Source organism: Aphelocoma coerulescens, chromosome 29, assembly GCF_041296385.1.
Source record: "Aphelocoma coerulescens isolate FSJ_1873_10779 chromosome 29, UR_Acoe_1.0, whole genome shotgun sequence".
Classification (NCBI taxonomy): domain Eukaryota; kingdom Metazoa; phylum Chordata; class Aves; order Passeriformes; family Corvidae; genus Aphelocoma; species Aphelocoma coerulescens.
In genome coordinates, this window is record NC_091042.1 from 2350392 (window position 1) to 2377856 (window position 27465).

Here is a 27465-nt window from a genome sequence, read left to right on the forward strand (position 1 = left end):
GCCCCTCCCCTTCCCCGCCCCGACCAGCGAGTTCCGGCCCGCGCGGCCAGAGCGGCGCTTCCGGCGCGGCACTTCCGGCGCGGCGGGGCCGGGCGGGGGCACCCGGAGGAGGCCGCGGCCGCCCCTCAGCCCGGAACGGCCCCGGAGCGGCCCCGAGCGGCCCCGAGCGGCCCCGAGCGGCCCGGGCCCGGCGGCCTCGGTACGTGGGGCCGCGGCGGCTGTGCTAGGGGGAGCGGAGGGGACCCGGGGATGGGGTTCGGGGCTCCCGGGGTGGGCGGGCGCGCGCGATGCGGCCCCGGTAGCACCGGGAGAGGCCGCTGAGGTTTGGGGGCTGGGGGAGGCCGGAGGCGGTGGTGAACCGCCCGAGACCGTGAGAGCCCCGGGCGGGTCCCGGTGCCGGTGCCGGTTGGAGGAGGAGCCCCGGCCCGGTCTCGGTACCGCACCCGGGCGGTCCCGGCGGGTCCCGGGAGGCGGCGGAACGGAACGGAACGGAACGGAACGGAACGGAACGGCCCCGCCGGGACATCGGCGGCGGCTCCTCCCCGGGAGATCGGGAGGGAAAGCCGGGCTGGGGCCGGGAGCGGCTCCGGTGAGCGGGGAATTGTCCGGGAACGGCCCGGGCGGAGAGCGGAGGGGGAGCTCGGGGAGAATCCCGGGGAGCTCGGGGAGAATCCTGAGGAATTTGGGGACCGATCTCAAGGGAACGTGGGAAGGATCCAGGAGAATTCGGGGGACAATCCGCAGGAATTCCGGGGTCAATCCGCGAGGATTTGAGGGCAATCCCGAGGAATTTGGGGGGGGAAATCCCGAGGAATTTGGGGGGGAAAAATCCAGAGGAATTTGGGGAAAATGCAGAGGAATTTGGGGAAAATGCAGAGGAATTTGGGGGGAAAATCCCGAGGAATTTGGGGGGAAAATCCAGAGGAATTTGGGGGAAAAATCCAGAAGAATTTGGGGGGGAAATCCAGAGGAATTTGGGGGGAAATGCAGAAGAATTTGGGGAAAAATCCAGAGGAATTTGGGGAGCAATCCGCAAGGATTTGAGGACAATCCAGAGGAGTTTGGGGGAAAATCCAAAGGAATTTGGGAGGAAAATCCAGAGAAATTTGGGGAGCAATCCGTGAGGATTTGAGGACAATCCAGAGGAATTTGGGGGGAAATGCAGAGGAATTTGGGGGAACAATCCCGAGGAATTTGGGGGAAAAATCCAAAGGAGTTTGGGGGGAAAAACCAGAGAAATTTGGGGAGCAATCCGCGAGGATTTGAGGACAATCCCGAGGAATTTGGGGGAGCAATCCCGAGGAATTTGGGGGACACAGCCCCAAGGAATGTGGGGCACGCTCCAAAGGAATTTGGGGAATGTGGGGAGCACCCAGCGCTCGCCCCGAGCCCGGCAGCGTTTGGGAAGCGCAGGGAGAGCGGGAATCGAAGCCTCCTTCTCCAGCTTTTGTTTATTTAACAGGATTTCAGGCAATAAACATAAAACCCCCCCCAAAAATCTCAGAATTCCAAGAATTCCAAGTGCCCAAATCCTCTCGGTCGCCACCTCCAGGAGCCGAACCCCAAAATCGTTTTTTTTTCCCCCATTCCGGATTTCCACAGGAGGGAGGGGAAAAAAAAAACCCAACCTTGGGATGGCATCAGGGGGATTTTTGGGAATCTGGAGCGGGATGAGCTTTGTGCTTTGCCTGCTGCTGGAATTCCTGGAGTGCCCAGGGAGGTTGGGAGCTCCGGAGGGATTCTGGCTCTTCCCAAAATCCCGTGGTGGGAATTCTGAGCTCGGCGGGCGCCTCTGGCCCCTCATGGCAGCTGTGGCCACTTCCAGCTGCTCCGTGGCTTCTCCAGAGCTTCTCCAGGAAATCCCAGCTCCTTTGGCCTCATCCTGGTTTTCCCTGTGTTGTTTTGTTTTGTTTTGTTTTTTTTTTCCCCCTTTTCCTTTGGGATCAGATCCGGACTCCGCCCTGGAGGGACGTGGAAGAGGAGAAGGGAAAAATGGGCCTCTGGGAGAGGTTCCCTGCACAGAGTGAGGCCGTGCCAGCCCCGAGCCGTTCCAGGAGGAATTCTGCTGCGGGAGGTAAATCCGGGATCGCTTTTCCATGGGGATGGGGCTGATCCTTCCTCCCCTTTCATCCTTCCCCCGCTCTCCTGGAGCTCTCCCCGCTTCCGGGGCTGCTCCGAAAAACGTTCAGAATCCATCGGTATCCACGGGGGAATGGGGAGATCTTCCCGAAATTCCAAAGGTTTGGTGGAATTCCTGCCGGGCTGGCTCAGGAGCCGAGTCCTGGATTTCATGTGGAAGGAGCTGGGAATTCCCAGAGATTCCCAGGGAGAGTCTTTGTGCTGAAGGATGATTCCAAACCCCTCTGGATGAATCCAGAGCCCTGGAATCACATCCCAGCCGGAATTCCAGGGGTGCAAAGCCGCCCCCAGGCCCAGCCGGAGGGGAAATCCATTCCAAAAACCTTTGGAATCCATCAGTATCCAACGGGGAATGGGGAGATCTTCCCGAAATTCCAAAGGTTTGGTGGAATTCCTGGAGCAGGAGCTGCCCCTGCCTGGTTTCTGTGTCCTGAATTTCATGTGGAAGGAGCTGGGAATAGTTTGGAATTCCCAGAGATTCCCAGGGAGAGTCTTTGTGCTGAAGGAAGCCCCTGAGGATGATTCCAAACCCCTCTGGATGAATCCAGAGCCCTGGAATCACATCCCAGCCGGAATTCCAGGGGTGCAAAGCCACCCCCAGGCCCAGCCAGAGGTGAAATCCATTCCAAAAACCTTTGGAATCCATCAGTATCCATGGGGGAATGGGGAGATCTTCCCAAAATTCCAAAGGTTTGGTGGAATTCCTGCCGGGCTGGCTCAGGAGCCGAGTCCTGGATTTCATGTGGAAAGAGCTGGGAATAGTTTGGAATTCCCAGAGATTCCCAGGGAGAGTCTTTGTGCTGAAGGAAGCCCCTGAGGATGATTCCAAACCCCTCTGGATGAATCCAGAGCCCTGGAATCACATCCCAGCCGGAATTCCAGGGGTGCAAAGCCACCCCCAGGCCCAGCCGGAGGTGAAATCCATTCCAAAAACGTTCGGAATCCATCGGTATCCACGGGGGAATGGGGAGATCTTCCAGAAATTCCAAAGGTTTGGTGGAATTCCTGGAGCAGGAGCTGCCTCTGTCTGGTTTCTGTGTCCTGAATTTCATGTGGAAGGAGCTGGGAATAGTTTGGAATTCCCAGCGATTCCCAGGGAGAGTCTTTGTGCTGAAGGAACCCCCTGAGAATGATTCCAAACCTCTCTGGATGAATCCAGAGCCCTGGAATCACATCCCAGCCGGAATTCCAGGGGTACAAAACCACCCCCAGGCCCACAAATCCATCCCTGGGCCGCTCTTCCCGTGGTTTTTTCGGGATGTGGGCAGGAGGCTGGAATGGTTCTGGTGGGAGCCCATCCCGAATCCCGCCCCGTTCCCGGTGGGATCGAGCCGGGGCAGAGCCGAGCAGAGATTTTTCCACGTGGAAAAAGCGGCGAGCCCGGATCTGGGATGATTCCCCCTGGATTTGGGATGATTCCCTGCTGGAAAACCAGGCTGAGGTGGGGGAAATTGTGGATCTGGGAATGCTGGAGCGAGGTGATTCCCCGCTGCCGAGCATTCCCGTGAGGATTTTCCTCACCTCTGGAATATTTTCTGAGGGATTCCTTGTGGGAATATCCAGCAGGTTCCCTTCCCCCAACAAGGAGGAAATGCTGGATTTGGAGCATTCCCGTGGTTCTGCCAACCTTTGGAATATCTCCAGGCATCCCAAAATACTTCCCAGAGTTCGGAATTGCCCCGCTGGGGAAGCGGAGGGCGGCGTTCCTCCTCGCCCAGCTCCCGGTGCAATTCCGGAGCCGCCGTTTTTCCCCCCGTTTCCCCGTTAGATCCCGGCTCCTTCCTGGGCAAAAACTCCCTCCAATTTCCAAAACCCTTTGGATTTTTATGGATATTTCGATCCCTTTGGCAACTTTTGCTCCCTGGATGTGAGGGAAATCCCGCAGATCCACGCTGGAGGCCGTTGGGATTCGGATTCCCTGGGTGCTTCTGGCTCTTCGTTACCCCTTAACCACTCCTATCTCCAGCCGATTTTCCTACCACGGACCCAAAATTCCATGGATTTGAGGCAGCTATCCCCAAAAAGCTCTGCTTGAAACCTTTGGGAGCAACGCTTCCCAGCGGGAGAAGCTTTTTTGAGGTGAATCCGTCGGGTTTTGTCCCTGCTGAGAGGGGGAAAATTCGGGTTTGGAGAAGGAATTTTGTTTGGATCCCTGTGTCCCCACACAAGGATTGGGAAGCACCTGAAAGGGTTCACGAGGAAAATCCGGGATCTTCCCTTTGGGTGAAGGGATCCAACCCCAAATCCCGAGGTTTTTTTCCCCTGGATCAGGAGCTCTTTTGGGATCATCCCAGTGGCGCTTCCTGGGAGCTCTGGAGTCGCATTCCAGCCGGGATCGGGGCCGATCCCTGTTTTTGGAAGGTTGGGAATGCTGCTGCTGCTTCGTGGGGTCATTAGCAGGAGGGTTAATTAGGGTTAATGAGGCTGGGGGTGCTGCACAGGCAGAACTGGTTTGGGGCTCCCCCACCAGTTATTCCCAGTGGAGAATCCGGAGCCGGGCAGGGAATTCCTGGGAGAACAAGATCAGGCTGGGAATGTTTTTGGGAAGGGTCTGAGCTGTGCAGGGGAGGTTCCTGGGCGGTGTTCCATGGATTTTTGGGATGCTCAATCCGTGCATTCTCCTCGCTGCCTTCCCGTTTCCGTGAGCTGTGACTCCATCCCTGGCCCTGCACTGCCGGGGCTCCGTTCCCTGGGATATCCCTGGGATATCTGTGGGATATCCCAGCCCTTCCCGGGATAAATCCGAGCAGGGTGAGCAGGGAGCTCGTCCTTCCACACCAGGGAAAGGTTGGGATTCGGAAATTCCCGTGAGGAGCAGCTCAGGGGGAGAAAAGGAGGCTCAGGGGGGATCTTTTCACTCCACAATTCCCTGGAAAGAGGTCGGAGCAGGGCAGGAGTCGGGATCTACTCCCAGGGAGCAACAGGAGAAGGAAAAACGGCCTCGAGTTGCAGCAGGGGAGGGTCAGGTTGGACAGCAGGAGGAATTTTTTTCCATGGAAAAGGTGGCCAGGCCCTTGGGAGTGCCCAGGGAGGTTTGGAATCCCCATCCCTGGAGGTGTCCCTGGATGTGGCACTCGGGGCTGGGTGGTCTGGGAGGGCTTTTCCAAGCTCGGGGATTCCATGGATCCCCCAGGAATTCCACGATTCCCCAGGAATTCCAGTGGCTGGGATGGAAACTGGGTCGCTGGACAAGTAGGTCAGGCAGAGGCGTCGCTGCCGGCGCCGATTCCAGGGGTTGCTCCCGGGAATCTTCGCTCTCATCCCCCTCTTCCTCCCTTGGCTGACTCCAGCATCGTGGAATATCCATGGAAAAAAAAAAACCCAGGAATCAAAGCCTGCCCAGGACATCCCAAAATCCCACCCTGTCCCTGGCAGCGTTGTCCAGACGCTTCCCAGAGCTCACAGAACCCCGAATCCCAACGCTGAGAGCGTTTCCCAAACGCTTCCAGAGCTCGGGAATTACGGAATATCCTCAGCTGGAAGGGGACCCTCCTCAAATCCAACTCCTGGACATTCCAACAATCCCAATATCCGGGAGCTCCCGGAGCTCCGGCGCCTTCGGGGCCGCGCTCGTTCCCCGGGGAGCCGGATCCGTCTCCCCCGAGCGTTTGGAGACGCTTCCGGCCCCGTTCCTGCTCCGGGATCCCGGCAGAGCCCCGGGGGGGAGCGGCTGGGTCGGGGAACGGGGAGGATTCCAAGGTGCTGGAATTCTCCTGGAGGAGGCTTTGGAGGCTCCTGTTGGGATCGTTGTGCCGTGCCGGGATGGGGAGGCTGAGTGGAAGGGGGGAAATGGGGCTGGAATTTGGTTGGAATTCAGTTGGAATTCGGTTGGATTTGGTTGGAATTCGGTTGGATTCGGTTGGAATTCGGTTGGAATTTGGTTGGATTCGGTTGGAATTTGCTTGGATTCGGTTGGAATTCAGTTGGAATGCAGTTGGAATTCGATTGGAATGGGGCTGGAATTCAGGTTGGAATTGGGAATCTTGGAATTGGGTTGGAATTCAGTTGGAATTTGCTTGGATTCGGTTGGAATTTGCTTGGATTCGGTTGGAATTCAGTTGGAATTTGGTTGGAATTCAGGTTGGAATTTGGTTGGAATGGGGTTGGAATTGGGAATCCTGGAATTCAGCTGGAATTTGGTTGGAATGGGGCTGGAATGGGGTTGGAATTCAGTTGGAATTCAGTTGGAATTTGATTGGAATGCAATTGGAATTGGGAAGCTTGGAATTGGCTTGGAATTTGGTTGGAATTCAGTTGGAATTTGCTTGGAATTTGCTTGGAATTCAGTTGGAATTTGCTTGGATTCGGTTGGAATTCAGTTGGAATTGGGTTGGAATTCAGCTGGAGTTTGGTTGGAATTGGGTTGGAATTCAGTTGGAATTTGCTTGGATTCGGTTGGAATTTGCTTGGATTCAGTTGGAATTCAGTTGGAATTGGGTTGGAATTCAGATGGAATTGGGTTGGAATTGGGAATCTTAGAATTCAGTTGGAATTCAGTTGGAATGGGGTCGGAATTCAGTTGGAATTCAGTTGGAATTGGGAAGCTTGGAGTTCAGTTGGAATTCGGTTGGAATTCGGTTGGAATTCAGTTGGAATTGGGAAGCTTGGAGTTCGGTTGGAATTCGGTTGGAATTCGGTTGGAATTCAGTTGGAATTGGGAAGCTTGGAGTTCAGTTGGAATTCGGTTGGAATTCGGTTGGAATCGGTTGGAATTCGGTTGGAATTGGGAAGCTTGGAGTTCGGTTGGAATTCGGTTGGAATTCGGTTGGAATTCGGTTGGAATCGGTTGGAATTCGGTTGGAATTGGGAAGCTTGGAAGCGAAAGGCGAAGGAGCAGCAGCATTTTGGGAAGAGCCCGCTGGGATCCCTCTGGGCCGGGAGGAGAGCAGAGGCTGCGCCTGGGGCTGCTCCGGGACCACCTGGAATTCCAGGGGCCGATCCATGGAAAAGCTCACGGCGCTCCTGGCTGCGCCGTGTTCCCCTTCCAGCTGCTCTGATCCCGCTCCGAGCTCGTGGGAAGGGCCGGGGAGGGATTTGGGGCCGTTCCAGGGCGGGGGAAGGCCCCGACCCCCCCACCCCGCAGCCGTTGGCCGCCTTATCAACGCCCGGCGCGGGATTTTCCCGCTGCGGAGGAGCCTTTGGTCGGGAATAAAGGATCCGCCGGCGCCTGGAGCGGCTTCAAGGGGACAGGGAGGGCACAAAGTCCGGCCCCGCTGCCCTGCGCCCTGGGGAGGGTCCTGGGCACCTCTCACCCGTCCTTGGTCGCCTGTCCTTGGTCATCTGTCCTTGGTCACCCGTTCTTGGTCACCCATCCTTGGTCACCTGTCCTTGGTCATCTGTCCTTGGTCACCCGTCCTTGGTCACCCGTTCTTGGTCACCTGTCCTCGGTCATCCATCCTTCGGTCACCCCTCCCTTGGTCACCCGTCCTTGGTCACCCGTCCTTGGCCACCTGTCCATGGTCACCCGTCCTTGGTCATCTGTCCTTGGTCACCTGTCCATGGTCACCCGTCCTTGGTCATCTGTCCTTGGTCACCTGTCCTTGGTCACCCATCCTTGGTCATCCATCCTTCGGTCACCTGTCCTTGGTCACCCATCCTCGGTCACCCCTCCCTTGGTCATCTGTCCATGGTCACCCGTCCTTGGTCACCCGTCCTTGGTCACCCGTTCTCGGTCACCCATCCCTCGGTCACCCGTCCTTGGTCACCCGTCCTTGGTCACCTGTCCTCGGTCACCCATCCTCGGTCACCCCTCCCTTGGTCATCTGTCCATGGTCACCCGTCCTTGGTCACCCGTCCTTGGTCACCCGTTCTCGGTCACCCATCCCTCGGTCACCCGTCCTTGGTCACCCGTCCTTGGTCACCTGTCCTCGGTCACCCATCCTCGGTCACCCCTCCCTTGGTCACCCCTCCCTTGGTCACCCGTCCTCAGTCACCTGTCCTCGGTCACCCGTCCTTGGTCACCTGTCACTGGTCATCTGTCCATGGTCACCTGTCCTTGGTCACCCGTCCTTGGTCACCCGTCCTTGGTCACCCATCCTCGGTCACCCCTCCCTTGGTCACCTGTCCTTGGTCATCTGTCCATGGTCACCCATCCTCGGTCACCATCCCTTGGTCACCCATCCTTGGTCACCCATCCTTGGTCACCCGTCCTTGGTCACCCATCCCTCGGTCACCCGTCCTTGGTCACCCGTCCTTGGTCACCCGTCCTTGGTCACCCGTCCTCGGTCACCCCTCCCTCGGTCACCCCTCCCTTGGTCACCCCTCCCTTGGTCACCCGTCCTCAGTCACCTGTCCTCGGTCACCCGTCCTTGGTCACCTGTCACTGGTCATCTGTCCATGGTCACCTGTCCTTGGTCACCCGTCCTTGGTCACCCGTCCTTGGTCACCCATCCTCGGTCACCCCTCCCTTGGTCACCTGTCCTTGGTCATCTGTCCATGGTCACCCATCCTCGGTCACCATCCCTTGGTCACCCATCCTTGGTCACCCATCCTTGGTCACCCGTTCTCGGTCACCCATCCCTCGGTCACCCGTCCTTGGTCACCCGTCCTTGGTCACCTGTCCTCGGTCACCCATCCTCGGTCACCCCTCCCTTGGTCACCCCTCCCTTGGTCACCCGTCCTCAGTCACCTGTCCTCGGTCACCCGTCCTTGGTCACCTGTCACTGGTCATCTGTCCATGGTCACCTGTCCTTGGTCACCCGTCCTTGGTCACCCGTCCTTGGTCACCCATCCTCGGTCACCCCTCCCTTGGTCACCTGTCCTTGGTCATCTGTCCATGGTCACCCATCCTCGGTCACCATCCCTTGGTCACCCATCCTTGGTCACCCGTCCTTGGTCACCTGTCCTTGGTCACCCATCCCTTGGTCATCTGTCCTTGGTCACCCGTCCTCGGTCACCCCTCCCTCGGTCACCCCTCCCTTGGTCACCCCTCCCTTGGTCACCCCATCCTTGGTCACCCCGTCCTCGGTCACCCCTCCCTTGGTCACCTGTCCCTTGGTCACCCACTCTGCCCCCCGGCTGGGGACCACACCTGGACAGGGCTGAGGTGCAGGAGCCCCACACATCTGGATCTGGCTGAGGGGGCCACATCTGGCTGGTTAGAGGTGCAGGAGGTCGCCACATCTGGCTGTGTCCAGGAGGCCACATCTGGCTGCAGAACGGGCCCAGGCCTTGGCCGCCCTCCAGAGCGAGCCAGTGCTCCTGCTGCGGGCACAGCTGGAATTCCCGGTGTTCCTGCTGCAGGCACAGCTGGCATTCCCAGCGCTCCTGCTGCGGGCACAGCTGGCATTCCCGGCGTTCCTGCTGCGGGCACAGCTGGAATTCCCGGCGCTCCTGCTGCGGGCACAGCTGGAATTCCCAGCGCTCCTGCTGCAGGCACAGCTGGCATTCCCAGCGCTCCTGCTGCGGGCACAGCTGGCATTCCCAGCGTTCCTGCTGCGGGCACAGCTGGAATTCCCGGTGTTCCTGCTGCGGGCACAGCTGGAATTCCCAGCGCTCCTGCTGCGGGCACAGCTGGAATTCCCAGTGTTCCTGCTGTGGGCACAGCTGGAATTCCCGGTGTTCCTGCTGTGGGCACAGCTGGAATTCCCAGCGCTCCTGCTGCGGGCACAGCTGGAATTCCCAGTGTTCCTGCTGCGGGCACATCTGGAATTCCTGATGCTCCTGCTGCGGGCACAGCTGGAATTCCCGGCGTTCCTGCTGCGGGCACAGCTGGAATTCCCAGCGCTCCTGCTGCGGGCACAGCTGGAATTCCCAGCGTTCCTGCTGCGGGCACAGCTGGCATTCCCAGCGCTCCTGCTGCGGGCACAGCTGGAATTCCCAGCGCTCCTGCTGCGGGCACAGCTGGAATTCCTGATGCTCCTGCTGCGGGCACAGCTGGCATTCCCAGCGCTCCTGCTGCAGGCACAGCTGGCATTCCCGGCGCTCCTGCTGCGGGCACAGCTGGAATTCCCAGCGCTCCTGCTGCGGGCACAGCTGGCATTCCCAGCGCTCCTGCTGCGGGCACAGCTGGAATTCCCACCCTGCCCAGCTGGAATTCCGGTCCCCTCACAGTTCCAGAGCCCGGGGCCATGTCTGGGTGTCCTCCCCCCGCTCCCGGCTCCCGTTGGGATTTGGGGATTTGGGGATTTGGGGACTCCGTTACCGGGAGCCGGGAGGGGCAGAGGGAGCAGCAACGGCCGGGGCAGAGCTCAAGGCCGGGCAGGAGGAGGGAATGACCCGGGAATGCCATCCTTGGAACGCTGCCAGTTCCCACGCCCCAGGCTGGCGAGGCTCCGGCCGCACCGGGAGCGAGCCCTGGCACCCGGCCCCGCCTCCGCCAACCGAAGCAACCACCCCAAAAAACCGCCCCAAATCCAACCCCGGGACCCCTTTCCCCTGCCCGGTGTGAGGGAGACAGAGAGGGAATTTGGGAATTTGGGAATTTGGGAATTTGGGAATTAGGGAATTAGGGAATTTGGGAGTTAGGGAATTTAGGAATTTGGGAATTTGGGAATTAGGGAATTAGGGAATTTGGGAATTAGGGAATTTAGGAATTTGGGAATTAGGGAATTAGGGAATTTGGGAATTAGGGAATTTGGGAATTTGGGAATTTGGGAATTAGGGAATTTAGGAATTTGGGAATTTAGGAATTTGGGAATTAGGGAATTTGGGAATTTGGGAATTAGGGAATTTGGGAATTAGGGAATTAGGGAATTTGGGAATTTGGGAATTAGGGAATTAGGGAATTTAGGAATTTGGGAATTTGGGAATTTGGGAATTTGGGAATTTGGGAATTAGGGAATTTAGGAATTTGGGAATTAGGGAATTTAGGAATTTGGGAATTAGGGAATTTGGGAATTTAGGAATTAGGGAATTAGGGAATTTGGGAATTAGGGAATTTAGGAATTAGGGAATTAGGGAATAAGGGAATTTAGGAATTAGGGAATTTGGGAATTTAGGAATTTGGGAATTTAGGAATTAGGGAATTTGGGAATTAGGGAATTTGGGAATTTGGGAATTTGGGAATTTGGGAATTAGGGAATTTGGGAATTTAGGAATTTGGGAATTAGGGAATTTGGGAATTTGGGAATTTAGGAATTTGGGAATTAGGGAATTTGGGAATTAGGGAATTTAGGAATTGGGGAATTTGGGAATTAGGGAATTAGGGAATTTGGGAATTTGGGAATTAGGGAATTAGGGAATTTAGGAATTTGGGAATTTGGGAATTTAGGAATTTGGGAATTTGGGAATTTGGGAATTTGGGAATTTGGGAATTAGGGAATTTAGGAATTTGGGAATTTGGGAATTTGGGAATTTGGGAATTTAGGAATTTAGGAATTAGGGAATTTGGGAATTAGAGAATTTGGGAATTAGGGAATTTAGGAATTAGGGAATTAGGGAATTTGGGAATTAGGGAATTAGGGAATTTAGGAATTGGGGAATTAGGGAATTTAGGAATTAGGGAATTTGGGAATTTGGGAATTAGGGAATTTAGGAATTTGGGAATTTGGGAATTAGGGAATTTAGGAATTAGGGAATTTAGGAATTTGGGAATTTAGGAATTAGGGAATTAGGGAATTGGGGAATTTGGGAATTAGGGAATTTAGGAATTAGGGAATTTGGGAATTTAGGAATTTGGGAATTTAGGAATTTGGGAATTTGGGAATTTGGGAATTAGGGAATTTGGGAATTTAGGAATTTGGGAATTTGGGAATTTGGGAATTAGGGAATTAGGGAATTTAGGAATTTGGGAATTTGGGAATTAGGGAATTTGGGAATTAGGGAATTTGGGAATTTGGGAATTAGGGAATTTGGGAATTTGGGAATTTAGGAATTAGGGAATTTGGGAATTAGGGAATTTAGGAATTAGGGAATTAGGGAATTTGGGAATTTGGGAATTTGGGAATTTGGGAATTAGGGAGTTAGGGAATTTGGGAATTAGGGAATTTGGGAATTTAGGAATTTGGGAATTTGGGAATTTGGGAATTAGGGAATTAGGGAGTTAGGGAATTTGGGAATTTGGGAATTTAGGAATTAGGGAATTTAGGAATTTGGGAATTAGGGAATTTAGGAATTAGGGAATTAGGGAATTTGGGAATTTGGGAATTTAGGAATTAGGGAATTTGGGAATTAGGGAATTAGGGAATTAGGGAATTTGGGCTGGGATCTGCCCCGGTGCCAGCGTTCCCGCCGTGTTTCCCTGCTCCTGAGTGCTCTCCGCCCCGCAGGGTTCTGGCGCCGGTGACGAGCGATGGGGTATGATGTAGCTCGATTTCAGGGCGACGTTGATGAGGACCTGATCTGCCCCATCTGCAGCGGGGTCCTGGAGGAGCCGGTGCAGGTAGGTCCCACCTGGAGGATCCGGCGGCAGCTCCGGGCTCGGGGGTGTCGGGATCGGGCGTGGAGGGAGCTCTGGGGGTTCCTGGGAAGGGTTTGAGCAGCACGGGAGAGGGGTCGGGGGCAGGAGTGGGATCAGTGCTAGGAATGGGATCGGTGTCAGGAGAGGGATCGGGGTCAGGAGAGGGATCGGGGTCAGGAGAGGGATCGGGGTCAGGAGAGGGATCAGTGGCAGGAGAGGGATCAGTGGCAGGAGTGGGATCAGTGGCAGGAATGGGATCGGTGTCAGGAGAGGGATCGGGGTCAGGAGAGGGATCGGGGTCAGGAGAGGGATCAGTGGCAGGAATGGGATCGGTGTCAGGAATGGGATCGGTGTCAGGAGAGGGATCAGTGCCAGGAATGGGATCGGTGTCAGGAATGGGATCGGTGTCAGGAGAGGGATCGGGGTCAGGAGAGGGATCAGTGGCAGGAGAGGGATCAGTGTCAGGAGAGGGATCAGTGCCAGGAATGGGATCGGTGTCAGGAATGGGATCGGTGTCAGGAGAGGGATCGGGGTCAGGAGAGGGATCAGTGGCAGGAGAGGGATCAGCACCAGGAATCAGCCCAGGAGAGGGATCAGCGCCAGGAATGGGATCAGCACCAGGAATGGGATCAGTGCCAGGAGAGGGATCAGCACCAGGAATGGGATCAGCACAGGGGAGAGATCAGCACCAAGAGAGGGATCAGCACCAGGAATGGGATCAGCCCAGCAGAGGGATCAGTGCCAGGAGAGGGATCAGCCCCAGGAATGGGATCAGCGCCAGGAGAGGGATCAGCACAGGAGAGGGATCAGTGCCAAGAGAGGGATCAGTGTCAGGAGTGGGATCAGTGTCAGGAGTGGGATCAGTGCCAGGAGTGGGATCAGTGCCAGGAATGGGATCAGCCCAGGAGAGGGATCAGCACCAGGTGAGGGATCAGCACCAGGAATGGGATCAGCCCAACAGAGGGATCAGTGCCAGGTGAGGGATCAGCACCAGGAATGGGATCAGCTCAGGAGAGGGATCAGCCCAGGAGGGTCCCTGAATGATCCCTGGGTGATCCCTGAGCGATCCCTGAGCGATTCCAAACTCAGTGATTCCATGAGTGATTCCAAACTCAACGGTTCCCTGAGCGATTCCACGAGCAATTCCATGAGTGGTTCCATGAGGGATTCCAAACTCAACAATTCCCTGAGCAATTCCCAACTCAGCGATTCCCTGAGCGATTCCTGAGCAATTCCAAACTCAGCGATCCCTGAGCCATCCCCAAGCGGTTCCTGACTGATCTCCGAGCCATCCCTGACCGATCCCCTGAGCGATCCCCGAGCCATCCCCGAGCCATCCCTGAGTGATCCCTGAGCCATCCCTGACCGATCCCCTGACCCATCCCTGACCCATCCCTGACCCATCCCCGACCGATCCCCCGACCCATCCCTGACCAATCCCTGACCAACCCCTGACCGATCCCCGACCGATCCCCCGACCGATCCCCCGACCCACCCCTGACCCATCCCCTGACCGATCCCCCGAGCCATCCCCGAGCCATCCCCGAGCGATCCCTGAGTGATTTCCTGACCGATCCCCCGACCGATCCCCAAGCCATCCCTGAGCGGTTCCTGAGTGATCCCCTGACTGATCCCCGAGCGATCCCTGACCAATCCCCCGACCCATCCCTGACCGATCCCCTGACCGATCCCCCGACCCATCCCTGACCGATCCCCCGACCGATCCCCCAACCCATCCTCGACCAATCCCTGACCAATCCCCAACCCATCCCTGACCGATCCCCCGCCCGATCCCCCGACCCACCCCTGACCCATCCCCTGACCAATCCCCGACCCATCCCCTGACCGATCCCCCGACCCATCCCTGACCCACCCCCAACCGATCCCCTGACCGATCCCCCGAGCCATCCCCGAGCCATCCCCGAGCGATCCCTGAGTGATTTCCTGACCGATCCCCCAACCGATCCCCAAGCCATCCCTGAGCGGTTCCTGAGTGATCCCCTGACTGATCCCCTGAGCCATCCCCGACCGACCCCTGACCGATCCCCCAACCCATCCCTGACCGATCCCTGACCGACCCCTGACCGATCCCCTGACCCATCCCTGACCGATCCCCCGACCCATCCCTGACCAATCCCCGACCCATCCCTGACCGATCCCCTGACCGATCCCCCGACCCACCCCTGACCAATCCCTGACCGATCCCCCGACCCACCCCTGACCAATCCCTGACCGATCCCCTGACCAATCCCCAACCCATCCCTGACCGATCCCCCGACCGATCCCCCGAGCCATCCCCGAGCCATCCCCGACCCATCCCCGACCCACCCCTGACCGACCCCTGACCGATCCCCCGAGCCATCCTTGACCGATCCCCTGACCGATCCCCCAACCCATCCCTGACCCACCCCTGACCGACCCCTGACCGATCCCCCGAGCCATCCCTGACCGATCCCCCGACCCATCCCCGACCCACCCCTGACCGATCCCTGACTGATCCCCGAGCGATCCCTGAGTGATTTCCCGACCCATCCCCCGCCCGATCCCCCGAGCCATCCCCGAGCGGTTCCGCGAGTGACTCCGGGCTCGTTCCCCGCAGGCCCCGCACTGCGAGCACGCCTTCTGCAATGCCTGCATCACGCAGTGGTTCTCGCAGCAGCAGACGTGCCCCGTGGACCGCAGCGTGGTGACGATCGGGTCACCGATCCCTGACCAATCCCCGACCCATCCCCGACCCATCCCTGACCGATCCCCCGAGCCATCCCTGAGTGATCCCCTGACCGATCCCCGAGCCATCCCTGAGTGATCCCCTGACCGATCCCCGAGCCATCCCTGAGTGATTCCCTAACTGATCCCCCGAGCCATCCCTGACCGATCCCCCCACCCATCCCCGACCCCCCCCGACCGATCCCTGACTGATCCCCGAGCGATCCCTGAGTGATTTCCTGACCCATCCCCCGACCGATCCCCCGACCCATCCCTGACCCACCCCTGACCGATCCCCTGACCCATCCCCGAGCCATCCCCAAGTTATCCCTGAGTGATCCCCTGACCAATCCCTGACCCACCCCTGACCCATCCCCTGACTGACCCCCAACCCGACCCCCGACCCATCCCCCGACCCATCCCCCGACCCATCCCCGAGCGGTTCCGCGAGTGACTCCGGGCTCGTTCCCCGCAGGCCCCGCACTGCGAGCACGCCTTCTGCAATGCCTGCATCACGCAGTGGTTCTCGCAGCAGCAGACGTGCCCCGTGGACCGCAGCGTGGTGACGATCGGGTCACCGATCCCTGACCAATCCCCGACCCATCCCCGACCCATCCCTGACCGATCCCCCGAGCCATCCCTGAGTGATCCCCTGACCGATCCCCGAGCCATCCCTGAGTGATTCCCTGACTGATCCCCGAGCCATCCCTGAGTGATTCCCTGACTGATCCCCGAGCCATCCCTGAGTGATTCCCTGACTGATCCCCGAGCCATCCCTGAGTGATTCCCTGACTGATCCCCCGAGCCATCCCTGACCGATCCCCCGACCCATCCCTGACCCACCCCTGACCGATCCCCCCACCCATCCCTGACCCACCCCTGACCGATCCCTGACTGATCCCCGAGCGATCCCTGAGTGATTTCCTGACCCATCCCCCGACCGATCCCCCGAGCCATCCCTGACCCACCCCTGACCCATCCCCTGACCCATCCCCGAGCCATCCCCAAGTTATCCCTGAGTGATCCCCTGACCAATCCCTGACCCACCCCTGACCCATCCCCTGACTGACCCCCGCCCGATCCCCCGAGCCATCCCCGAGCGGTTCCGCGAGTGACTCCGGGCTCGTTCCCCGCAGGCCCCGCACTGCGAGCACGCCTTCTGCAATGCCTGCATCACGCAGTGGTTCTCGCAGCAGCAGACGTGCCCCGTGGACCGCAGCGTGGTGACGGTGGCCCACCTGCGCCCGGTGCCGCGGATCATGCGGAACATGCTCTCCAAGCTGCAGATCACCTGCGACAACGCCGTCTTCGGCTGCACGGCCGTCGTGCGCCTCGACAACCTCATGGCCCACCTCAACGACTGCGAGCACAACCCCAAGCGCCCGGTCACCTGCGAGCAGGGATGCGGGTGAGGACGGGCACGGGGACGGGCGTGGGTATGGACACCGTGAGGTGGAACCGGGAAGGGCGCTGGGGGTGGAGATGGGGTGGCGGCAGGACGGGCTCTGGGATGGGCACGGGAAGGGCTGTGGGATGGGCACGGGAAGGGCTCTGGGGTGGAGATGGGGTGGCGGCAGGAAGGGCTCTGGGAGTGGCATGGGAAGGGCACTGGGATGGGCATGGGGTGGCAGCAGGAAGGGCTCTGGGAGTGGCATGGGAAGGGCACTGGGATGGGCATGGGGTGGCAGCAGGACGGGCTGTGGGATGGGCATGGGGTGGCAGCAGGACGGGCTGTGGGATGGGCACAGGAAGGGCTGGGGGATGGGCACAGGAAGGGCTCTGGGATGGGCATGGGAAGGGCTCTGGGATGGGCATGGGGTGGCAGCAGGAAGGGCTCTGGGAGTGGCACGGGAAGGGCTCTGGGGGATGGAGATGGGGTGGCAGCAGGATGGCCCTGGGATGGGCATGGGAAGGGCTCTGGGATGGGCATGGGAAGGGCTCTGGGCATGAGATGGGGTGGCAGCAGGAAGGGCTGGGGGATGGAGATGGGAAGGGCTCTGGGATGGAGATGGGGTGGCACCAGGAAGGGCTCTGGGATGGGCACAGGAAGGGCTGTGGGATGGGCATGGGAAGGGTTCTGGGATGGGCATGGGGTGGCACTGGGAAGGGCTCTGGGATGGGCACAGGAAGGGCTGTGGGATGGAGATGGGGTGGCACCGGGAAGGGCGCTGGGATGGAGATGGGGTGGCAGCAGGATGGCCCTGGGATGGGCATGGGAAGGGCTCTGGGATGGGCACAGGAAGGGCTGTGGGATGGGCATGGGAAGGGCTCTGGGATGGGCATGGGGTGGCAGCAGGACGGGCTGTGGGATGGGCATGGGGTGGCAGCAGGAAGGGCTCTGGGAGTGGCACAGGAAGGGCTGTGGGATGGGCATGGGGTGGCAGCAGGAAGGGCTCTGGGAGTGGCACGGGAAGGGCTCTGAGATGGAGATGGGGTGGCAGCAGGATGGCCCTGGGATGGGCATGGGAAGGGCTCTGGGATGGGCATGGGAAGGGCTCTGGGATGGGCACAGGAAGGGCTCTGGGCATGAGATGGGGTGGCAGCAGGAAGGGCTGGGGGATGGAGATGGGAAGGGCTCTGGGATGGAGATGGGGTGGCAGCAGGAAGGGCTCTGGGATGGGCACGGGAAGGGCTCTGGGATGGAGATGGGGTGGTGGCAGGATGGCCCTGGGATGGGCACGGGAAGGGCTGTGGGATGGGCACAGGAAGGGCTCTGGGATGGAGATGGGGTGGCAGCAGGAAGGGCTCTGGGATGGGCACGGGAAGGGCTCTGGGATGGACATGGGGTGGCAGCAGGAAGGGCTCTGGGATGGGCACAGGAAGGGCTCTGGGATGGAGATGGGGTGGCAGCAGGATGGCCCTGGGATGAGCATGGGAAGGGTTCTGGGATGGGCATGGGGTGGCAGCAGGAAGGGCTCTGGGATGGGCATGGGAAGGGCGCTGGGATGGAGATGGGGTGGCAGCAGGAAGGGCTCTGGGATGGAGATGGGGTGGCGGCAGGATGGCCCTGGGGTGGGCACGGGAAGGGCTCTGGGATGGGCATGGGAAGGGCTCTGGGATGGACATGGGATGGCACCAGGAAGGGCTCTGGGAGTGGCACAGGAAGGGCCATGGGATGGAGATGGGGTGGCGGCAGGATGGCCCTGGGATGGGCATGGGAAGGGCTGTGGGGTGGAGATGGGGTGGCGGCAGGAAGGGGTCTGGGATGGGCATGGGGTGGCAGCAGGAAGGGGTCTGGGATGGGCATGGGGTGCCACCGGGAAGGGCTCTGGGAGTGGCACGGGAAGGGCTCTGGGATGGGCATGGGGTGGCAGCAGGAAGGGCTGTGGGATGGAGATGGGGTGGCAGCAGGAAGGGCTCTGGGATGGGCATGGGGTGGCAGCAGGAAGGGCTGTGGGATGGAGATGGGGTGGCAGCAGGAAGGGCTCTGGGAGTGGCACGGGAAGGGCTCTGGGATGGAGATGGGGTGGCAGCAGGATGGCCCTGGGATGGGCATGGGAAGGGCCCTGGGATGGACATGGGGTGGCACCAGGAAGGGCTCTGGGATGGGCATGGGGTGGTAGCAGGAGGGGCTGGGGGATAGGGATGAGGTGGCAGCAGGAGGGGCTCTGGGGTGGGCACAGGAAGGGCTGTGGGATGGAGATGGGGTGGCACCAGGATGGTCCTGGGATGGAGATGGGAAGGGCTCTGGGGTGGGCACAGGAAGGGCTGTGGGATGGAGATGGGGTGGCACCAGGATGGTCCTGGGATGGAGATGGGAAGGGCCCTGGGATGGGCATGGGAAGGGCCCTGGGATGGACGCAGGAAGGGTCCTGGGATGGCACCAGGATGGTCCTGGGATGGACATGGGAAAGGTCCTAGGATGGCCCTGGGATGGAGATGGGAAGGATCCTGGGATGGACACGAGATGGGCGCGGGAAGGGCCCTGGGATGGGCACAGGAAGGGCCACAGGGTGGGCATGGGAAGGGCCCTGGGATGGGCACAGGAAGGGCCACAGGGTGGGCATGGGAAGGGCCCTGGGATGGGCACGGGAAGGGCCACAGGGTGGGCATGGGAAGGGCCCTGGGATGGGCACAGGAAGGGCCACAGGGTGGGCATGGGAAGGGTCGGGGGTTGAAGGAAGGAGCCCGAGATTGGGATCTCGCAGGGTTTGAAGGCCAAGGTCCTGCAGGGAAAGGATTGGGAAGGGGTTTTGAAGTGGAACCCATTTCTTCTTTAGCTCACTTGGCTTTTGGAGCTTTTTGGGTCTTCCCAGGCTCATTCCAGGCTCTGGGATGGACCCTGAGATTGGGATCTCGCAGGGTTTGAAGTCCCAGGTGCTGCAGGGAAGGATTTTTAAGTCCAACCCATTTTTTCCTGAACTCCCTTGGCTCAGCTCAGGAAGGGACGGGCAAGAATTTCAGTCCCTTGGGTGCTGGAGCTTTTTGGGTCTTCCCAGAGTCATTCCAGCCCCTGGAATTGGGATCTACCAGGGTTTGAAGTCCAAGATCCTGCAGGGAAAGGGTCAGGAAGGATTTGGCACTGCTGAGGCCCCTCCAGTGCTGGGTCCAGTTCTGGGCCCTCACGGCCACAGGGACACTGAGGGGCCAGAACGTGGCCAGAGCTGGCCAAGGGCTGGGCCAGCAGGAGAAGGGTCTGGAGAACTCCTGAGGGAGCTGGGAAAGGGGCTCAGCCCGGAGCGAAGGAGGCTCAGGAGGGACCTTTTCACCCCACAACTCCCTGACAGGAGAGCGCAGCCGGGTGGGGTCGGGCTCTGCTCCCAGGGAACACCAGGATGAGAAATGGCCCCAGATTCCTCCAGGAGAGGGTCAGGATGGACAGCAGCAGGAATTCCCTCATGGAAAAAGCTGTTTGGAACATCCCAGGAGGCTTTGGAAGAGGAAAATCCCCATTTCTAATGCATTATTCCCAAAGTTCACCCCCCAGTCTGGCACTCAGGGCCTTCCTTCCCTGGGCTTCCACACCTGGATAAACTCTGGAAGGTGCAAATTCCCCTAATTCGGGCTCTTCAACCTTTTTTCCACTCTCCTGGCAGCTTGGAAATGCCCAAGGATGAGCTGCCCAACCACAACTGCATCAAGCACCTGCGCTCGGTGGTGCAGCAGCAGCAGCTCCGCATCGCCGACCTGGAGAAGACCTCAGCTGAGCACAAGCACCAGCTGGCTGAGCAGGTGGGGCTGGGAATGCCAGGATTGGGCTGGGAAGGGGCAAATTTGGGGGTTTGGACACTGAAATCCCAAAAAATGGGAAAAAAGTGGCTGGGGGGAGGTCAGGGCTGGGCTGGGGGCTACAGGAGGGCCAGGATTGGGCTGGGAAGGGGCAGTTCTGGGGGTTTGGACACTGAAATCACGAAAAAAGGGAAAAAAAAGTGGCTGGGGGGAGGTCAGGGCTGGGCTGGGGGCTCTGGGAATGCCAGGATTGGGCTGGGAAGGGTCAGGTTTGGGTGTTTGGACACTGAAATCCCAAAAAATGGGGGAAAAATGTGGCTGAGGGAGGTCAGGGCTGGGCTGGGGGCTACAGGAGGGCCAGGATTGGGCTGGGAAGGGGCAGTTCTGGGGGTTTGGGCACTGAAATCGCGAGAAAACGGGGGAAAAAGTGGTTGGAGGAGGTCAGAGCTGGGCTGGGGGTTCCAGGAATGCCAGGATTGGGCTGGGAAGGGGCAGATTTGGGGGTTTGGACACTGAAATCCTGAAAAATGGGAAAAAAAAGTGGCTGGGAGGAGGTCAGGGCTGGGCTGGGGGCTCTGGGAATGCCAGGATTGTGCTGGGAAGGGGCAGATTTGGGGGTTTGGACACCGAAATTCCCCAAAAAATGGGGAATAAAAGGCCAAGGGGAGGTGAGGGCTGAGCGTGGCTGGACTGGGCTGTGCTGGAAGCTCCAGGAATGCCAGGATTGGGCTGCGAAGGGGCAGATTTGGGGGCTTGGACACCAAAATGCCCCAAAAAATGGGGAAAAAGTGGCTGGGGGGAGGTCAGGGCTGGGTTGGGGGTTCCAGGAATGCCAGGATTGGGCTGGGAAGGGGCAGATTTGGGGGTTTGGACACTGAAATCGCGAAAAAAGGGAAAAAAAAGTGGCTGGGGGGAGGTCAGGGCTGGGCTGGGGGTTCCAGGAGTGCCAGGATTGGGCTGGGAAGGGGCAGATTTGGGGGTTTGGACACTGAAATCCTGAAAACTGGGAAAAAACAAGGGTCAGGTTTGGGTGTTTGGACACTGAAATCCCAAAAAATGGGGGGAAAAAAGTGGCTGGGAGGAGGTCAGGGCTGGGCTGGGGGTTCCAGGAGTGCCAGGATTGGGCTGGGAAGGGGCAGATTTGGGGGTTTGGACACTGAAATCCCAAAAAATGGGGGAAAAAAAGTGGCTGGGAGGAGGTCAGGGCTGGGCTGGGGGTTCCAGGAATGCCAGGATTGGGCTGGGAAGGGGCAGTTCTGGGGGTTTGGGCACTGAAATCGCGAAAAAAATGGGGAAAAAAGTGGTCGGAGGAGGTCAGAGCTGGGCTGGGGGTTCCAGGAATGCCAGGATTTGGGCTGGGAAGGGGCAGATTTGGGTGTTTGGACACTGAAATCCTGAAAAATGGGGAAAAAAAGTGGCTGGGGGGAGGTCAGGGCTGGGCTGGGGGTTCCAGGAATGCCAGGATTTGGCTGGGAAAGGGCAGATTTGGGGGTTTGGACACTGAAATCGCGAAAAATGGGAAAAAACAAGGGTCAGGTTTGGGTGTTTGGACATTGAAATCCCAGAAAATGGGAAAAAAGTGGCTGGGAGGAGGTCAGGGCTGGGCTGGGGGCTCTGGGAATGCCGGGGTTGAGCTGGGAAGGGGCAGATTTGAGGGTTTGGACACCAAAATGCCCCAAAAAATGGGAAAAAAAGTGTCTGGGGGGAGGTCAGGGCTGGGCTGGGCCATGCTGGGAGCTCTGGGAATGCCAGGGTTGAGCTGGGAAGGGGCAGATTTGGGGGCTTGGACACCAAAATGCCCCAAAAAATGGGGAAAAAGTGGCTAGGGGGAGGTCAGGGCTGGGTTGGGGGTTCCAGGAATGCCAGGATTGGGCTGGGAAGGGGCAGATTTGGGGGTTTGGACACTGAAATCCTGAAAAATGGGAAAAAACAAGGGTCAGGTTTGGGTGTTTGGACACTGAAATCCCAAAAAATGGGAAAAGAAGTGGCTGGGGGAGGTCAGGGCTGGGCTGGGGGTTCCAGGAATGCCAGGATTGTGCTGGGAAGGGGCAGATTTGGGGGTTTGGACACCGAAATTCCCCAAAAAATGGGGAAAAAGTGGTTGGGGGGAGGTCAGGGCTGGGCTGGGCCGTGCTGGGAGCTCTGGGAATGCCAGGATTGTGCTGGGAAGGGGCAGATTTGAGGGTTTGGACACCAAAATGCCCCAAAAAATGGGGAAAAAGTGGCTGGGGGGAGGTCAGGGCTGGGTTGGGGGTTCCAGGAATGCCAGGATTGGGCTGGGAAGGGGCAGATTTGACGGTTTGGACACTGAAATTCCCCCAAAAACCAGGGAATAAAAGGCCGAGGGGAGGTCAGGGCTGGGCTGGAGGCTCTGGGAATTCCAGGATTGAGCTGGGAAGGGGCAGATTTGGAGGTTTGGACACCGAAATCCCCCAAAAAACCAGGGAATAAAAGGCCGAGGTGAGGTCAGGGCTCTGCAGGACCGACCTGGGCCCCTCTGGGGTGTCCGGGATGGTTCCATTTCCCGATCCCATTTTCCCTGCCCCAGCAGAAGAGGGACATCCAGCTGCTCAAGGCCTACATGAGGGCGATCCGCAGCGTCAACCCCAACCTGCAGAACCTGGAGGAGACCATCGAGTACAACGAGATCCTGGAGTGAGTGCTGGGAGCAGCGGGAAGGAGCCTGGAGAGAGCCCCGAGGGGATGGAAGGAGTCTGGGGTCGGGAAAGAGGGGATGAGGGGGGAGTTTGGGGGGTTCGGCAAGGGGATTTGTAGGTTTTTGGGAGAGGTTTGGAGGTTTTTGGGAGAGGTTTGTAGGGTTTTGGGAGAGGTTTGTAGGGTTTTGGGAGAGGTTTGTAGGTTTTTGGGAAGAATTAGTAGGTGGGTTTGGGAAATTTGTGGGGTTTGGGGGGGAATTTGTAGGTTTTTAGGGGGAATTTGGTGTTCCCATCCCTGGGAGCTCTGTGTGTCCCCAGCTGGGTGACCCTCAACAATTCCATCATCCCACCCCAAAACCCCCACCCCAGACCTCCTCTGAGTGTCCCCAAATGGGAGAACCTCAGAAATTCCACAATTCCATCCCAAACCCCCACCCCTGACCCCTCTGAGTGTCCCCAGCTGGGTGACCCTCAAGAATTCCATGATCCCACCCCAAAACCCCATCCCTCACCCCTCTGAGTGTCCCCAAATGGGAGAACCTCAACAATTCCACCCCAAAACCCCACCCCTGACCCACATCCCCCCCCGCTGAATAACCCTCAACAACTCCACCACTCCACTCCAAAACCCCACCTCTGACCCCTCCGAGTGGGAGAACCTCAAAAATTCCATGATCCCACCCCAAAACCCCATCCTTGACCCCTCTGAGTGTCCCCAAATGGGAGAACCTCAACAATTCCACCCCTGACCCATCCACATCCCCCCGGCTGGGTGACCCTCAAGAATTCCGTGATCCCACCCCAAAACCCCCATCCCTGACCCCTCTGAGTGTCCCCAAGTGGGAGAACCTCAAAAATTCCACAATTCCACCCCGTCCCTGACCCCTCCATGTCCCCCAGCTGAGTAACCCTCAACAACTCCACCAATCCCACCCCAAACCCCCACCCCTGACCCCTCCACGTCCCCCCAGCTGGGTGACCCTCAACATCTCCACCCCAAACCCCCGCCCCTGACCCCTCTGAGTGTCCCCCAGCTGGGTGACCCTCAAGAATTCCATGGTCCCACCCCAAAACCCCCACACCTGACCCCTCCACGTCCCCCTAGCTGAGTGACCCTCAACAACTCCACCACTCCACCCCAAACCCCTATCCCTGACCCCTCTGAGTGTCCCCAGCTGAGTGACCCTCAACAACTCCACCCCAAACCCCCGCCCCTGACCCCTCTGAGTGTCCCCAAATGGGAGAACCTCAACAACTCCACCCCAAAACCCGACCTCTGACCCCTCCACGTCCCCCCAGCTGAGTAACCCTCAACAACTCCACCACTACAGCCCAAAACCCCCACCGCTGACCCCTCCACGTCCCCCCCAGCTGGGTGACCCTCAAGAATTCCATGATCCCACCCCAAAACCCCCACCGCTGACCCCTCTGAGTGTCCCCAGCTGGGTGACCCTTAACAACTCCACCCCAAACCCCCACCGCTGACCCCTCTGAGTGTCCCCAAGTGGGAGAACAATTCCACAATTCAACAATTCCACAATTCCACCCCAAATCCCCACCGCTGACCCCTCCACGTCCCACCAACTGGGTGACCCTCAACAACTCCACCCCAAACCCCCACCGCTGACCCCTCCACGTCCCCCCCAGCTGGGTGACCCTCAACAATTCCATGATCCCACCCCAAACCCCCACCGCTGACCCCTCCACGTCCCCCCCAGCTGGGTGACCCTCAACAATTCCATGATCCCACCCCAAAACCCCCACCGCTGACCCCTCTGAGTGTCCCCAAATGGGAGAACCTCAACATCTCCACCCCAGACCCCCACCCCTGACCCCTCCACGTCCCCCCCAGCTGCGTGACCCTCAACAATTCCATGATCCCACCCCAAAACCCCCACCCCTGACCCCTCTGAGTGTCCCCAGCTGGGTGACCCTCAACAACTCCACCCCAAAACCACATCCCTGACCCCTCTCAGTGTCCCCAAGTGGGAGAACCTCAAAAATTCCATGATCCCACCCCAAAACCCCCACCGCTGACCCCTCCACGTCCCCCCCAGGTGGGTGACCCTCAAGAATTCCATGGTCCCACCCCAAAACCCCCACGCCTGACCCCTCACACGTCCCCCCAGCTGAGTGACCCTCAACATCTCCACCCCAAACCCCCACCCCTGACCCCTCCACGTCCCCCCCAGCTGGGTGACCCTCAACAATTCCATGATCCCACCCCAAAACCCCCACCGCTGACCCCTCCACATCCCCCCTGCTGGGTGACCCTCAACAATTCCATGATCCCACCCCAAAACCCCCACCCCTGACCCCTCTGAGTGTCCCCCAGCTGGGTGACCCTCAACAACTCCACCCCAAAGCCCCACCCCTGACCCCTCCACGTCCCCCCCAGCTGCGTGACCCTCAACAATTCCATGATCCCACCCCAAAACCCCCACCGCTGACCCCTCCACGTCCCCCCCCCCCCCCAGGTGGGTGAACTCCCTGCAGCCGGCGCGGGTGACGCGCTGGGGCGGGATGATCTCCACGCCGGACGCGGTGCTCCAGGCCGTCATCAAGCGCTCGCTGGTGGAGAGCGGCTGCCCGGCGTCCATCACCAACGAGCTGATCGAGAACGCCCACGAGCGCAACTGGCCGCAGGGCCTGGCCACGCTGGAGACGCGCCAGATGAACCGGCGCTACTACGAGAACTACGTGGCCAAACGCATCCCCGGCAAGCAAGCCGTGGTGGTGATGGCCTGCGAGAACCAGCACATGGGCGAGGACATGGTGCTGGAGCCCGGCCTGGTCATGATCTTCGCTCACGGCGTGGAGGAGATCTGAGGGAATCGGCCGTTCCTTCGCCTCCGTGGGTTTTTAGGGTGGCAGCTCCTCCCGCCCGTGAGGTCGCCCCGTTGACTGGACCCTTCCGTGTGCGCCCGTCTGGGCTCACGCCGGCCTTCAAGGAGAGAGGGAGGGAGGGAGGGAGGGAGTGGTGGCTCTCACGCACTGCCAGACCCCTCGAGGGGGTCCCCCCAAAATCCCGGCTCACACCCAGCCCACACACCCCCCTCCCACCCCCTCCAGGACCGGGATCGCTGCCCGGCAGCTCCTCCCACAGCCGAATCTTCCCTCGTCCCCTCTGGAATTTCCACCTCGCTTGGGTGTCCCCAAATGCTTTTGGGTGTCCCCAAACGCTTGGGTGTCCCCTAAATGCTTTTGGGTGTCCCCAAATGCTTTTGGGTGTCCCCAAACACTTGGGTGTCCCCAAACGCTTGGGTGTCCCCAAACGCTTGGGTGTCCCCCAAATGCTTTTGGGTGTCCCCAAACACTTGGGTGTCCCTAAATGCTTTTGGGTGTCCCCAAACGCTTGGGTGTCCCCAAATGCTTCTGGGTGTCCCTAAATGCTTTTGGGTGTCCCCCAAATGCTTTTGGGTGTCCCCAAACACTTGGGTGTCCCCAAACGCTTGGATGTCCCCAAATGCTTTTGGGTGTCCCCCAAATGCTTTTGGGTGTCCCCAAACGCTTGGGTGTCCCCAAATGCTTTTGGGTGTCCCCAAACGCTTGGGTGTCCCCCAAATGCTTTTGGGTGTCCCCAAACACTTGGGTGTCCCTAAATGCTTTTGGGTGTCCCCCAAATGCTTTTGGGTGTCCCCAAACACTTGGGTGTCCCTAAATGCTTTTGGGTGTCCCCAAACGCTTGGGTGTCCCTAAATGCTTTTGGGTGTCCCCAAACGCTTGGGTGTCCCCAAATGCTTCTGGGTGTCCCCCAAATGCTTTTGGGTGTCCCCAAACGCTTGGATGTCCCCAAATGCTTTTGGGTGTCCCCAAACGGGGTGCTGCCCATGTCACCCACCCCGGAGCGAGGGCTCCTTCGGCCTTGGGGACCCCGCTGTGCCCTCGCTCCGTGCATGCCCCGTCCCCTCTCCCCGGGAGCAGCCGGATCTCTCCCCCGGTGGGCGTCTCCCACCTCGTCCCGGTGCTGCCCCGTGTTCGGTTCCGCTTTCTTCGCCCTCGGTGTTACTTTTCCAGACACTCGTGATTGTGGTTCTGTGGTTTTTTGTTTTGTTTTGTTTTGTTCTGGGGTTTTTTTTGTACTTTTTTTGTTTGTTTGTTTGTTTTGGATCTTTTCTCATTTTTACTCCCCTCTTTTATTTGATTTTTTTCCAAGTACCGTGGGCAGGCGCCTCTGGCCTGGCTCCATGGGACTCGCTGGGAATTTAATTTATTTGCATTTCTTTTGTCGGATTTTTTTTCTTTTTTTCTTTTTTTTTTTTTTTTTCTTTTTTTACCGTCGTTTCTCCTCCGGTGTCGGTCCCGGCGGGAGGCAGGGATTGAAGTGATCAATAAACAGAATTCTGGTTGCTTTATCCCCTCCTTGGGGGCCTCCTCCTGCACCCCAAAACCTCCCCACCACAGGGGGCTCAATCCTGGGGTAAAAACGGGTGGGTTTGGGGGTGTTCTCCCCAT

General features: G+C 58.9%; 1 protein-coding gene across 1 annotated transcript; it reads left to right on the plus strand.

Moving 5' to 3' along the window:
- The first annotated feature begins 74 nt into the window (after positions 1-74).
- On the plus strand, positions 75-27365 carry RNF41 (ring finger protein 41). The gene is made up of 7 exons (XM_068997688.1): positions 75-199; positions 1948-2074; positions 12348-12460; positions 16321-16592; positions 20221-20356; positions 22905-23008; positions 25488-27365. The coding sequence occupies exons 3-7, from the start codon at positions 12371-12373 to the stop codon at positions 25837-25839; spliced, it is 954 nt and encodes a 317-aa protein (XP_068853789.1). The 5' UTR covers positions 75-199; positions 1948-2074; positions 12348-12370; the 3' UTR covers positions 25840-27365.
- Positions 27366-27465: the final 100 nt, after the last annotated feature.